The 13,036-nt window shown below is 51.4% G+C and overlaps 1 protein-coding gene across 1 annotated transcript in view; it reads left to right on the top strand.

The window, feature by feature from the left end:
- Positions 1-13,036, top strand: part of DCUN1D2 (defective in cullin neddylation 1 domain containing 2) — a 31,208-nt gene that overhangs the window by 15,410 nt on the left and 2,762 nt on the right. Inside the window, 2 exon segments of the mRNA XM_081815254.1 lie at positions 10,994-11,076; positions 12,622-12,718. Of these exon segments, the coding sequence (XP_081671380.1) occupies positions 10,994-11,076; positions 12,622-12,718 (180 nt within the window).

Below are 13,036 nucleotides of genomic sequence, written 5' to 3'. Positions count from 1 at the left end.
GCTGGGCGGGGGGTGGGGGCAGGTTCTTCTGTCCCAGAGCAGGGGGTGGGGGTGGGGGCGGGGGCAGGCTCTTCTGTCCGGGAGCTGGGGGGTGGGGGTGGAGGCAGGCTCTTCTGTCCCAGAGCTGGGGGGTGGGGTGAGGGCAGGTTCTTCTGTCCCAGAGCTGGGGGGGGTGGGGGCAGGTTCCTCTGTCCCAGAGCAGGGGGTCGGGGTGGGGGCAGGTTCTTCTGTCCCAGAGCAGGGGGTCGGGGTGGGGGCAGGTTTTTCTGTCCCAGAGCTGGGGGGGGCGGGTGGGGGCAGGTTCTTCTGTTCCAGAGGGGGAGGGGGGCTGGGGGGTGGAGGTGGGGGAGAACTGCCCTGTGCTCTGTGCTTGTCTGGCCTGGTGTGTGGTCTCCACGTTCTCAGGACACTCAGGACCCACCTTTCAACAGGTTCTGGGCGAAGGTACTTCCCAGTTTGCTCACATCTTGTAGTTTGTTAGTCTCAATTTCCTTGTTTCGTACTATGCTTATATGTTTTATGAGCAAAATATATCACAATTTTTAAACTCCTAAAATAGTCACAGTTCTGTTTCTGTACAAATGCCTTCACCTCATTTTTTAAAAGCAACAAACAACCAAAACCGTGGTGATTCCTCTGGTCATTTGCTTCATGTGGTCATGTCATGGTTGGAGTCCTTGAGAGTGACGTGCCCCATCATTTGTTCCGTGTATGGATGGGAGAAGCTTTCTTGCTCTCTCAGAGAGTGGCCACAGCGTGCCCTGAGGACAGGTCACCTGGTGGTCACACAGTCTTAAGCCAGATTACAAGGCTAGAGTGTCACCTTAGGTAGGAGATGGTGTGATTTTGGTCAAGGTCACTGTAACGGTTGGTTGGCTGGAGCGTCCTTGTGTGTGTGGTGCTGTCTTCATGACATCAGGCCGTGGACTGGCTGTCTGAGGACACTTTCCACCTCCGCTTTATTTATTTATTTATTTTTTAAGATTTTACTTATTTATTTGAGAGAGAGAGCACATGAGACAGGGGAGGGTCAGAGGGGGAAGCAGACTCCCTGCCGAGCAGGGAGCCCGATGCGGGACTCGATCCAGGGACTCCAGGATCATGACCTGAGCCGAAGGCAGTCGCTTAACCAACTGAGCCACCCAGGCGCCCCCACCTCCGCTTTATTTTTGTCTGATATATCGCAGCTCCGTTCTCAGCGGTACAGACTTACACACCTGGAGGAATTCCATCTTCACTGCCGTTTCCACTGTGGCAGGGTCAGGAGCCTGCCAGGGGAGGCAGTGTGGTGTACGGGGGCGGCTTCTGAGGTGTGCATGGCCCTCAGAGGGGCCATCTGAGAAAGAGCGACAGGCGTATGGGAGGGCCGGGGGTCCCAGGTCCCTTCCAAAATCACCCGCCCTCCATCTGGGCTAACAGGGCCTGGACTGCCAGCCTCTGGTTTATTTAACAGGATGAGGAGTGTTTTTATTTTTAATTATGTTAGGACAACTAAGAAAAACGGGTAAAATGTTACTGGCTCCGTGACACCCCTAAGGTGGCCAGTCTGCTGCCCAATGGTGCTGGTGTGCGCCTGGGGGTGTCCCGGGTCGACGCACACTCACCTTCCAGCCTTCGGGGAGACTGTAGGCGGTGAGGGCTGTCTGGATCAGACCCTGCCTCTGGCCGTCTTTTGTTGGGGACGCTCAACGCTGCTTATGTGACTCACTGCCCACATCTGTCCACCCGCCGTGGCCAACTCTGTGGTTCTTTCTTGTATTATGTAGAAGACTCTTAACAAGGAGATGCCTTGCTCCCAGCGGCTGCAGCTCATCTAGGGATGGCAGGATAAATGTTTGCTTCTGTGCCTTTCTCCCGTGTCAAGGTAACAGACTGCCTGGCATCCTTTGGATCCATCAGCGTGTATTTTTGTCATATCACTGTGAACTCATGGACTGAATCACAGGTGAAGGTTTCAGCTGAAGCTCAGAGATAATTATTCCGCCTGTGGCCGGGGGAGCGGGCGGGGAGCCGTTGCGGGTCGGCCCCGGCGTCCTCGATGTGACCTGGGAGTGTGTGGCTGTTGCCTCCCTATCCACCAGGACAGGCTGCTTGGGGCTCATCATCTTTGTTTCCTGCGCCAGACCTGAGGCTGGCCATTTCTGCAGGCGGCCCTGGTTTCTTTTACTGACCAGAATGCCGCCAGTAGCGTGCTCGTGAATACCGACCTGGCCACTATTTCTAGATTCTTTGGTAAACACAGCTTCATGCTAGTGCTTCTCATTCAAATGCAGAACTGCAGGACTTTTTTTAACTTAAGGTTTTCTGTATGACAACCGTATTTCCTTTCTTCTGCCACCTATGTAAATGCTGAGGATTGTTTGTAAAGGTTACATGCTCTTTCTGACCAGCGGTCTGCGTGTTCGCTGCGCACACCGACTGGGTGCCGCTGGCCCGGGAGACGGTGCCGCCGCCCTCCGCGTGCATCTGCTGGGAGGCCCCGGCCCTGCGTGCTCGAGCAGGCCTGGGCATAAGGTCTTGGCTCAAGTGCTTCCTTCCTTGAATGTCTTATATGTGTCCTCCCACTCTCTTCTGGTCCCAGATGCGGACTCAGTCCTCTGACAGTGCTCTGACTGCCCTGCCCAGGACGCCCCCAGGATTGTTTTTCTTTCTCCTCGAGGCCCAGCGGTTGCTGCTGACGATGCCTGAGTGCTGGCCCTGCAGGACCAGTGCCCTCGCCCAAACCCTTCCTGGTCTTCCTCCAGAAGGGCTCTCGCCCTGCCCGCAGCTCTCCTTTCTTCTCCTGACAGGACTGAGCCCTCCAGACGTGCCCTTCCTCTCCAGCCCTTGCAGCTCCTCACTGTCTCTTCACCGGAAGAGTTGCCTTCCCTGTCCACCTCTTTCTCTCAGGCCACTGTCTGTCGAGCCTCTTTGCTGGGTCCTCCTTTTAACTTAGCTATTTCTGAACCAGTTTCTTCCATTTCTGGTTCCTGAGCTTTGTCCTCTCCTCCCGAGTCTCTCTGTTGTGTGTGTGCTGTTCTCCCTGTGTCTTGTCATTTCTTGATCTCTTCGCCTGTTTGAAACGGAAGGTGTTGCTTTCCTGGGGTGACAATCTGCATCATCGTTTTTTCATAGAATAAGGTATCATGGTTTTTGCTCGCTCATTTTTATGTGAAATTACTTTCTTTTTTTTTTTTTTAATGTTTTATTTATTTGTTCATGAGAGTCAGAGAGAGAGAGAGAGAGAGGCAGAGGGAGAAGCAGGCTCCCTGCCTCGCAGGGAACCCGGTGTGGGATTCGATCCCAGGACCCTGGGATCATGACCTGAGCCGACGGCAGACGCTTAACCATCTGAGCCACCCAGGCGCCCCTGTGAAATTACTTTCTTGAGCTTCTAAGAGGCTGGTTTGGGGCACTTTCCTCAGTAGGCTCACCCATGTGCGGGAACTCGCCTGCCGGTGGGTATGCGTGTATGCGTGTGCATGTCGTGTACAACAGGGAGGTTTGCTTCCTGAGGTTTCCCGCCTGTCACTCTCCCTGCTTTTGTCTTTCCGGTCTCTGATGTCCCTGCTGCCCACTCCCCACTGCCTGTGTGGTGAGGCCCTGTTTGGGAGGGACCTGGCGGGTGGGTCCTGGGGTGCATGGGGACCCACTTGGGGCAGTCCCTGCACCCACCTTCTGCTGGTCACCATCGGCCCAGTTCAGGGTCTTCTCCCCTTGTCCTGGCCAGGCTCTATGGTGAGGACCTGCTGCGGCCTGAGGCCCCATTGTTCCATCCGCCAGAGACCCCGTGCCGCTCTGACCCCCACAGCCTCGCAGGGCGTGTGGCTGCTGGCGGGTTGTCCTCTCCTGCCTGGACGGCACTATAAATGCTGCCTTTGGTTTGGGTTATGCTGTCCACGTGCTTTTTCTGTTTTTATGTGAAGATTCACAGAAATTTAAAAACCATGCTTCCGGGGAGCTTGGGTGGCTCAGTCACTGAGCGTCTGCCTTTGGCTCAGGTCATGATCCCAGGGTCCTGGGATCGAGCCCTGCATCGGGCTCCCTGCTTGGCGGGAAGCCTGCTTCCCCCTCACCCACTCCCCCTGCTTGTGTTCCCTCTCTCGCTGTGTCTCTCTCTGTCAAAAAAATAAATAAAAATCTTTAAAAAAAATAAAAAAATAAAAACCATGCTTCCTCTCCCACATTTCCAGAATCCTTCCAAATGCCGAGGAACTTTCCTTGTCATCAGTCGCTTGTTTAAGGGACAGAAAGTAGGGGTGCCTGGGTGGCTCAGTGGGTTGAGCAACCTACTCTTGATTTCGGCTTAGGTTTGGTCTCAGGGTTGCGGGATCAAGCCCCCGATTGGGCTCCGTGCTGGGTGTGGAGCCTGCTTGAGATTCTCCCTCTCCCTCTGCCCCTCCTCACCCCTCCCTCTCTTTAAAACAAGAGGGAACAGACAGGAGGGGCTGAAGCACACAACTGCTCATCCTCAATCTTCATCAGGGGCCCTTGGGGGCTTCTCCCCCAGCCTGTTGTTCCTCTCCTCTCCTTTTCTTCTTTTCATCCTTTTTCTTTACACTCTGTTTTAAGTGGGCAGCTCAGTGGAACTAGCAGCATCCCCACTGTTGTCCAGCCACTGCCCCCACCCATCTCCAGAACGTTCTTACCCTGAGAACTGGACTCTCCCCACCAGTGACACCCCCCAGCCTCTGGTACCACCCTGCTCCGCCCTGTCTGTGCAGTTGACTCCCGCAGGTAACTTGCAGCGTGTGTCCTTTTATCCCAATGTCCCCAAGGCTCATCCTGTCGTGTCAGTCTCCTTCCTTTGTAAGGCTGAGCGATACTCCCCGTGTGCGCGGTGTGCACACTGCATGTTGTTCATGCATTCGTCCATGGTGGACACTTGGGTCGCTTCCAGCTTTAGCTGTCGTGAGGAACGTTGCTGTGAACATGGCTCGTCACACGTCTGCTCGAGCCCCTGCTTCTCAGTTCCTTGGGCTTATTCCCAAACGTGGAATTGCTGGGCAGTGTAGTAAATCTGTGTTGAATTTCCCGAGGAACCACCATGCTGTTTCCATGGCGGCTGCCCCACTTGACCTTGTTGCCGGCAGAGCAGAGCAGAGCTGTGCTGTCTCCACGTCCTTGCTGGCACCTGTTATTTCCTGGGGGTTTTCATGTGGGGTTTTCCCCTTTTTCATGATAGCCCTAATAGGTATGCCCAAGACTATTCTTTTATGAGCTGATTTCTTACTTGTGGAATGAAAACTTCTGCTTTACCATCTTCTCTGTTCCGTTCGATTCCTTTCTAAGGGGCTGAGGCAAGATAGTCGTTAGAAATTGAAGCCGGTGACTGGCCAGTGCCTGCCATGAGTGTCAAGACAGCAGCAGCAGGCTTTTCTAGACCCTGACACACAGCGCTGAGGGGGCTGGGTGGGCTCGCTCTGTGCTCGTGGGCATCTGTAAGAAGACCCCTTGGTCGGGGAGGACAAGCACCCTTTCTGCTGTGGGGTAGTATTCTTATGCTGCTTTTCTTCTAACTTCTGTTCCCTGCTTTTCCCTAAGTAATACTCACCTGAGCAAGAAATGGTGCCTTCCATGCTTTCCTAAAATTTGGCTAATTCAGGTCTGAGCTAATTATTGTACTTTAAAAGGAAAGTTTAGGTAATGCTTTATTTTGCACAGCTTAATTCTTAGATCTTTATTTTACTTCATTTTTTCAAAGTGATAATGAGTTTGATCCAAATTTCCAAACAACAGCAGTTACTCTTTACTGTGAAATGGGGACCCTTTCTGTCTGCTTCATTCTGTAACTTTAGGATCTTCAGTATAGTTTCGGATAATTAAACTTCTGTTAGAAATGTTTACTTGTATCTATTGATATTTTGCAATGTATGGGATTCTTCCCTTTTGATGTTCAAAGGAAAGTGATTGAAGACTTAGACTTCATTCAGCCTTCATGCGTAGGTATTGCTTGTGAGAACGTCTGTCTTACGATTGCCAAGTCACCTTGCCAGGGGTGGAAAAGTAGTAAGGAATTATTTCAACGTGACTGTTTATCTTAGGTCCTTGCACAGCGAGGTCTGCAGACCAGCAAATCGGCATCACCTGGGAGCTTGCGGGTTCTCAGGTTGCATCCCAGACCCACTTTATCACAAAGTACCTCGAAGCATAGTGGCTTCAAACAGCGATCGTTTTCTATTCCTCAGGATCCTTTGGGTCAGGGATTTAGGCAGAGCTCAGCCCATAGCTCTTCTGTCCCAGCGCTGGCATGGAATTGTCTCCTGACCTGCACACCAGCTCCAGGAGGGGAAGGGTGGGGGTGGGACACCTGCAGGGGCGGGGCTGGGGGCAGGGGTGGGACAGGGGTGGAGAGGGGGTGGGGCAGGAGCATGGTGGTGGGGGGTAGGGCAGAGGTAGGAGGGGGAGCAGGGGTGGGGTGGGCCTGCTTGTCTCCAGCTTCAGCCCAAACTCGCCCACTCAAGTGCGGTTGTAATTCCAAGCCATTTTCAGGAGGTTGTCAGTTAGAATCTAAATTAAATACCTGATATACAGTCTATAAATCTATTTTCTTTCTCCGTGAATATTTCAAGGAGACTCAGGGTGAGGGTAAGGAGTGTTTTTGGAAGATGTTTGCAATACAAGCCTAATACATTTAGCCTCTGGTTTAGATAGATCGGCCTCTGCATCAGGCAGCAAAGACGTGAGATCTCCATTCTCACCTGTGGCCCCTTTCCTGAGAAGGGATGAGCGTCTCAGGCCTGTCTGCTGAAACCTGTGGGGACAGACACCTGCGGGAAAGGACACCTGTGGGGACGGACACCTATAAGGATGGACACTTGTGGGGACAGACACCTGCGGGGAAGGACACCTGCGGGGACGGACACCTGCGGGGAAGGACACCTGTGGGGATGGACACCTATAAGGACGGACACTTGTGGGGACAGACACCTGCGGGGAAGGACACCTGCGGGGACGGACACCTGTGGGGAAGGACACCTGTGGGGACGGACACCTATAAGGACGGACACTTGTGGGGACAGAGCTGCGGGGAAGGACACCTGCGGGGATGGACACCTATAGGGACGGACACCTGTGGGGACCGACACCTATAGGGATGGACACCTGTGGGGACGGACACCTATAAGGACGGACACTTGTGGGGACAGACACCTGCGGGGAAGGACACCTGCGGGGACGGACACCTGGGGGGACGGACACCTATAAGGACGGACACTTGTGGGGACAGAGCTGCGGGGAACGACACCTGTGGGGATGGACACCTGCGGAGACGGACATCTATAGGGACGGACACCTGTGGGGACCGACACCTATAGGGACGGACACCTATAAGGACGGACACTTGTGGGGACAGACACCTGCGGGGAAGACACCTGCGGGAATGGACACCTGCGGGGAAAGACACCTGTGGGGACGGACACCTATAGGGATGGACACCTGTGGGGACGGACACCTGCAGGGAAGGACACCGGGGACAGACACCTGCGGGGAAGGACACTTGTGGGGACGGACACCTGTGGGGACGGACACCTGCAGGGAAGGACATATAAGGATGGACACCTGCGGGGACAGACACCTGCAGGGAGGACACCTATAAGGACGGACACCTGCGGGGACGGACACCTGTGGGGACGGACAGCTATGGGGATGGACACCTGTGGGGACGGACACCTGCGGGGACAGACACCTGTGGGGAAGGACACCTGTGGGGACAGACACCTATGGGGACAGATACCTGCGGGGACGGACACCTGTGGGGACGGACACCTGTGGGGACAGACACCTATGGGGACAGACACCTGTGGGGACGGACACCTGCGGGGAAGGACACCTGCGGGAATGGACACCTGTGGGGATAGATACCTGTGGGGACAGACACCTGTGGGGACAGACACCTGCGGGGAAGGACACCTGAGAGGGCATGGAACTGCCAGGAAGCAACAGCCTCTTCAGGAAATCAGATTATTCAAGTACATTACCCTGCATTTAGAAGTTTTTTGTTGTTTTTTTTTTTTTTTTAAAGATTTTATTTATTTATTTGACAGAGACATAGCGAGAGAGGGAACACAAGCAGGGGGAGTGGGAGAGGGAGAAGCAGGCTTCCCGCAGAGCAGGGAGCCCGATGCGGGGCTTGATCCCAGGACCCTGGGACCATTACCTGAGCCGAAGGCAGCCACTTAACGACTGAGCCACCCAGGCGCCCCACATTTAGAAGTTTTTTGAAGGCTTTAAAAAAAACAAGCCAGATGAATAATTTTAGGATTACATACCCAAAGCAGAACAATTGCTTTTACAATTTACAAAGCATATTACGTGGTCTGTCTCCTGAAGGATTAAATACAGAATTTTTTTTTTTAAAAGATTTTATTTATTTGATAGAGGGTGAGAGAGCACAAGCAGGGGGAGCAGGAGAGGGAGAGGGAGAAGCAGACTCCCCACTGAGCCGGGAGCCCGATGTGGGGCTCAATCCCAGGACCCTGGGATCATGACCTGAGCTGAAGGCAGACGCTTAACCATCGGAGCCACCCAGGCGCCCTGGAGGATTAAATATAAAGAGATTGGTACAGGTGTTCCTATAGTTCCTAGAAAAAAACGTGGGTAGCAGTCAAAAAGGTTGATCAAGAAAAGAAAGATTTTTTCTTCATTTCCTTCCAGTTTGTGTGTCGGTTTATATGTATATGTTAGAATTCTGTGGATTGTATTGTTTTCTGGGTGATTATTCTTTAGCCTGTCCTTAACTGATGGTCACTCTAAGAAGGTAATTAAAGTTACGTGACTCTTTGTTCTAACGTAAGAAACATAGTGTTGTTTCATACTGGTTAGAATCTAGAATCAGTTGGTTTTGAGAAATCTTGACTTTCGAGGAAGTGAAGTTTCATGATAGTTAGCTAATTTTTATATCTGCCCCCAAATCCTTTTTTGACAGAAGGGACATCTTCATTATGTAATTATAAGTGGAGCAGCAGAAACCAATTTTAACAAGTAATCCCTTCCTCTAAACATTTTCTTCCTCAGGAGATAAGACTTCCCAGAGGTTACTGGAAGAGAGCTGTCATCTTCTGTTCATAGCTGTTCCGTAGTTACTATCCCTGCTCTAAGTTCTGTCATTTGGGGTGTTTTTACTGTTGCTGTTATCTTGCAAATGGCTAAGTCCATGAAGACCATGTTAAACATTTTTACACAGATAATACTAAACATGGAAAATGTGTACTTTTACTTTTAGTCACAAACATGCGAATCAGGAACTTGGAAGAAAGGTTTGTAGGACCAGACTAACCCAAAATACCTAGATTAAATGTCTGCCATACAACTTGATTCCTCTTTCCTCCCCAGGTTCACCCCCATTTCTCGGGGTGGGACTTGTCACCTTGAAGCTGAGTTGAGTGTAGATCTCAGTTAACGTTCCTTTGAAGTCACAAGGATGTAGACTTAACGGGACAAGATGCTCATCTCTGCGTTAGACCGCACAGCAGGCGAGGGTTAGCGAGCCGTCCCATCCATCCCATATGGTCAGTCCTGCAGACTTCCTGACCGTCTCTTTCTCATTAAGACTCCAGCGTATTTAAGGGCGCCTGGGTGGCTCAGTCGGTTGGGCTACTGCCTTCGGCTCGGGTCATGATCCCAGGGTTCTGGGATTGAGCCTCGCTTCAGGCTCCCTGCTCTGCAGGGAGCCTGCTTCTCCCTCTCCCACTCCCCCTGCTTGTGTTCCCTCTCTCGCTGTGTCTCTCTCTGTCAAATAAATAAATAAAATCTTTAAAAAAAAAAAAAAAAGACTCCAGCGTATTTAAGACTGAGAAAGTCTGTAACAGACTTTAAACAGGGAGAATATAGGCATTTTATTTAAAGTTGGTGCTACTCATACTTCGCTTTGCTTATGCAGTTTTCCTGGAAATCTCAGGTTACAGCTCTATTTTTTTTTTTAAGTTTTATTTAAGTAATCTCTGCATCCCACATGGGGCTCAAACTCACAACCCTGAGATCAAGAGTTGTATGCTCTACCGACTGAGCCAGCCAGGTGCCCCTACAGAGCTACTTTAATCATTTGTCCAAGTGGGACCAACCAAGAATTAGATGAAAATTTTCTGAAAAGTGGTTAATTGGATATTTTGCATTTAAAAGAATCTGTTACCTTAAGAATTTATTTGTCTTGTTTTTCACATTAGCCCATCCCGACACATGTATGTAAACATGTGATTAGGAAATTGTTTTATTATTAACTGTTCTTTTATTGTCTGAAACTGGTGAGCACTTGGGATTAAAGCACATGATTAAAAGTTGTCAATTTTAACAAGCAAACTCAGCTCAGCCTCTTAGTATACTTGCTATGTCAAGCATACAGAAGGAAATAGATATTAAACTTACAGTAAGCAAAGAATGAGTCAGTATTCCAAAAATTATGGCTTAGGATAGTATTCTCATGCAGTCCTAAAACTCAGCGACCCCATTCCATAAGACATCATCTTCCCCCTGGCCCTAAAGTGAGGGTCTGTGTCGGGGAAGGTGGAGGATGTTGACTCTGACAAATACCCAGTCTAGATTCTAAGTGTCCTTCTGTCAGTGGACGTTCTCTCTCTAGCCATGGTCTTGAGAAATGTGGAGCCCTGATAGTGCATGTAGAGTCTGACTCTTCCCGCTCCCGTGGTGGCAAATGTCAGGTCCACTTGGAGAGCACCGATAATAAATGATGTGCACAAATTGTAGCCAGATTGGTTCAGTCAGGTTTGAAGAAAGCCTGACGTGTACGAAAATGAGAGTCTGCCACACTGATGTTAATGAAGGGATAATCATTTACATGTCTGAATCACAACTGCCTAGATCCCCAGAGTTACAAGATTAGATTACACACAATTTCAGGAACACCTGTGTAAGGGTTAGACTTCATCTGACTCTTGGGTAAGAGTGCTGAGTTTTATTGATTTAAGTGAATTAAGTGTGTGCTAGGAAGTGGTCACGTTTTGGGCAGTGGAAAAAGAAATTGGGATTTATTAACTGCTCTTTCTCTCTTTTTTGCCAGATTTAGAAATGGCTGTTGCATACTGGAATTTAGTATTATCTGGAAGGTTTAAATTTTTAGATCTTTGGAATACCTTCTTACTGGTAAGTGTCCTCCGGCTTCTTGCTGTGTGTGCCCAGTGTGATGGGGTCAGCAGATTACGAGGCTGTGTATTCTGACCGAGGCGTTCCGTACGGGCGGTGGGTCGTGGGGGTTCCGTACGGTGGCCACACGGCGGAGCTCCAAGCAGGGCCGTCCTGAGGCCAATGTCCGAAGAAGCTCAGGGAGCCACACACAGAACCCCCAGCTAGGCTTTCAGATGCCCTGCAGACCTGGGCCGTCATCCATCCTCCACCTTTTCTGAGGAACTCAAACTAATTCTGTGCTTCCTCTGAGAAACTTGGAATTCCTGAAGAAAGCACCAGTCACACATGTCCTGGATGTTGATCCTGGCCCCGGACTGTGGATTGTATCCCGGTGTCCAGTGCGCTCATAGTCTGACACACTTTTAAACGTGTTTACGATGTTCAGAAGGAAAAAGGAGGGCTTAGCTGGCCCCTTGGGAGAGTCTGTCCGTGCCGGCGACGGGCCTCTGAGTGGTGCTGGGCCTTCGTGGTGGGGCGGCCCCTCCTTGCCGGGAGTCAGGGAGTGGGTGTTACAGTGTGGAGCGTGTGGAGCATGGGGTCTCGCTGCAGAACAGTCACATGATGTCGGTGTGCCCAGACCCAGCATGTCGCTCCCTCCATGAACGTGTGAGGGGTGCCTTCTCACAGCACAGACCCCGGCCTGGCTGAGGCCCATCCTCCCTCGGGGGGCCCGTGTGTATAGGGGCCTCCTTGAAGCGGCGTGTGAGAGCCAAGACGCCCATCGCATTTCCTCTGCTCCACCACTTAGTAGTTTGGGGCCGGCGACCTCAGTTGCAGACATTCCCAGAGATGGGACGGCACCCTCACAGCAGCACCTTGGGAACCCCCCAGAGCCCTAAACAGGAGAGCGGGTGAAAACTCAGTAGAACGCTCCCAGACACAGTGACCACAGCTGAGTCCAGGCCCACTGTTGAGCGGCAGAAAGCTGCTGCATGTCCTGGGGTAGCTAGATAAATGCACAAGGACAGGCTGAGCGTGGTGCATGGTCCCTTGAGGAGGGTGCACTGTGCTAGGAGGGGAGGGCAGGAGAGGACCGTGGCCGCCAGGACTGCGGGGGGGAGCCTTCCGCGAGGTGGCGCATCCCAGCACGGACATGCGGTGTTTTCCACATGTTTGGTAGATCTCAAGTATTGAATCACATGTTTTTAGACCATCACCCCATCCTAGTATAGAAAGAAAGAAATTGTGTCCAAATGCAGTTTGCCTGTTCGTCCTGCATTGTGTCTGAATCCGTGGGGGTTAGGTAGAGATTTGAAGTGCTGCCCTCGTATTTGAAACCGATTATAATCTTGGTATTTTAAATGTCTACTTTTCCATATTTGCATGTTGGCATTATGTAGCTCCTAAGATTTATCCGGAAGCCTCTTACTGTTCTAACGTCCAGCAGTGTGAGTGGTGGTTCTTAGTCCACATCAGATTGCAGACTGAGCCAACTAGACAGTGGGACGCCGGAGGTCACGTCTGTTTCTCAAGTCTGGTGGGTTTTTTTCTCTTATGTATTAGGAGCATCACAAAAGATCAATCCCAAGGGACACTTGGAACCTTCTGCTAGATTTTGGAAATATGATTGCAGATGATATGTCTAACTATGACGAAGAAGGTACGGGAAGTCCTGGTGCTTCAGATGGTGGCCAGAAACGCTGACGCGCAGGCTGCCTCTCTCTGCCCCGGGGTGCAGGACGGTGCTGACCAGCTCCAGCCGACTGCGGGCCGCCCCCTCAGGGCAGTGGGGGTAATGGCCGTAATAATAGTTACCCCTTTAGTGTGTCCGTCAACTGCACGAAAGAGAAGTAGGGCTTCAAGATGTAGCTTCAATCCAGAGGAGAGTGTCCCCTAAACTAAAGCATTTCCCAGGTGGCCGTGCACAGAGGTGTTTGGGAGCCGCCACCCCAGGTACACGATCCTGTGTGACCCCCTG

The sequence above is a fragment of the Leptonychotes weddellii genome, chromosome 3 (genome assembly GCF_054177405.1).
Source record: "Leptonychotes weddellii isolate Sample4059 chromosome 3, ASM5417740v2, whole genome shotgun sequence".
Taxonomy (NCBI): domain Eukaryota; kingdom Metazoa; phylum Chordata; class Mammalia; order Carnivora; family Phocidae; genus Leptonychotes; species Leptonychotes weddellii.
Note: the sequence above shows the minus strand (reverse complement) of the source record. Positions and strands in the feature narration are given on the sequence as shown.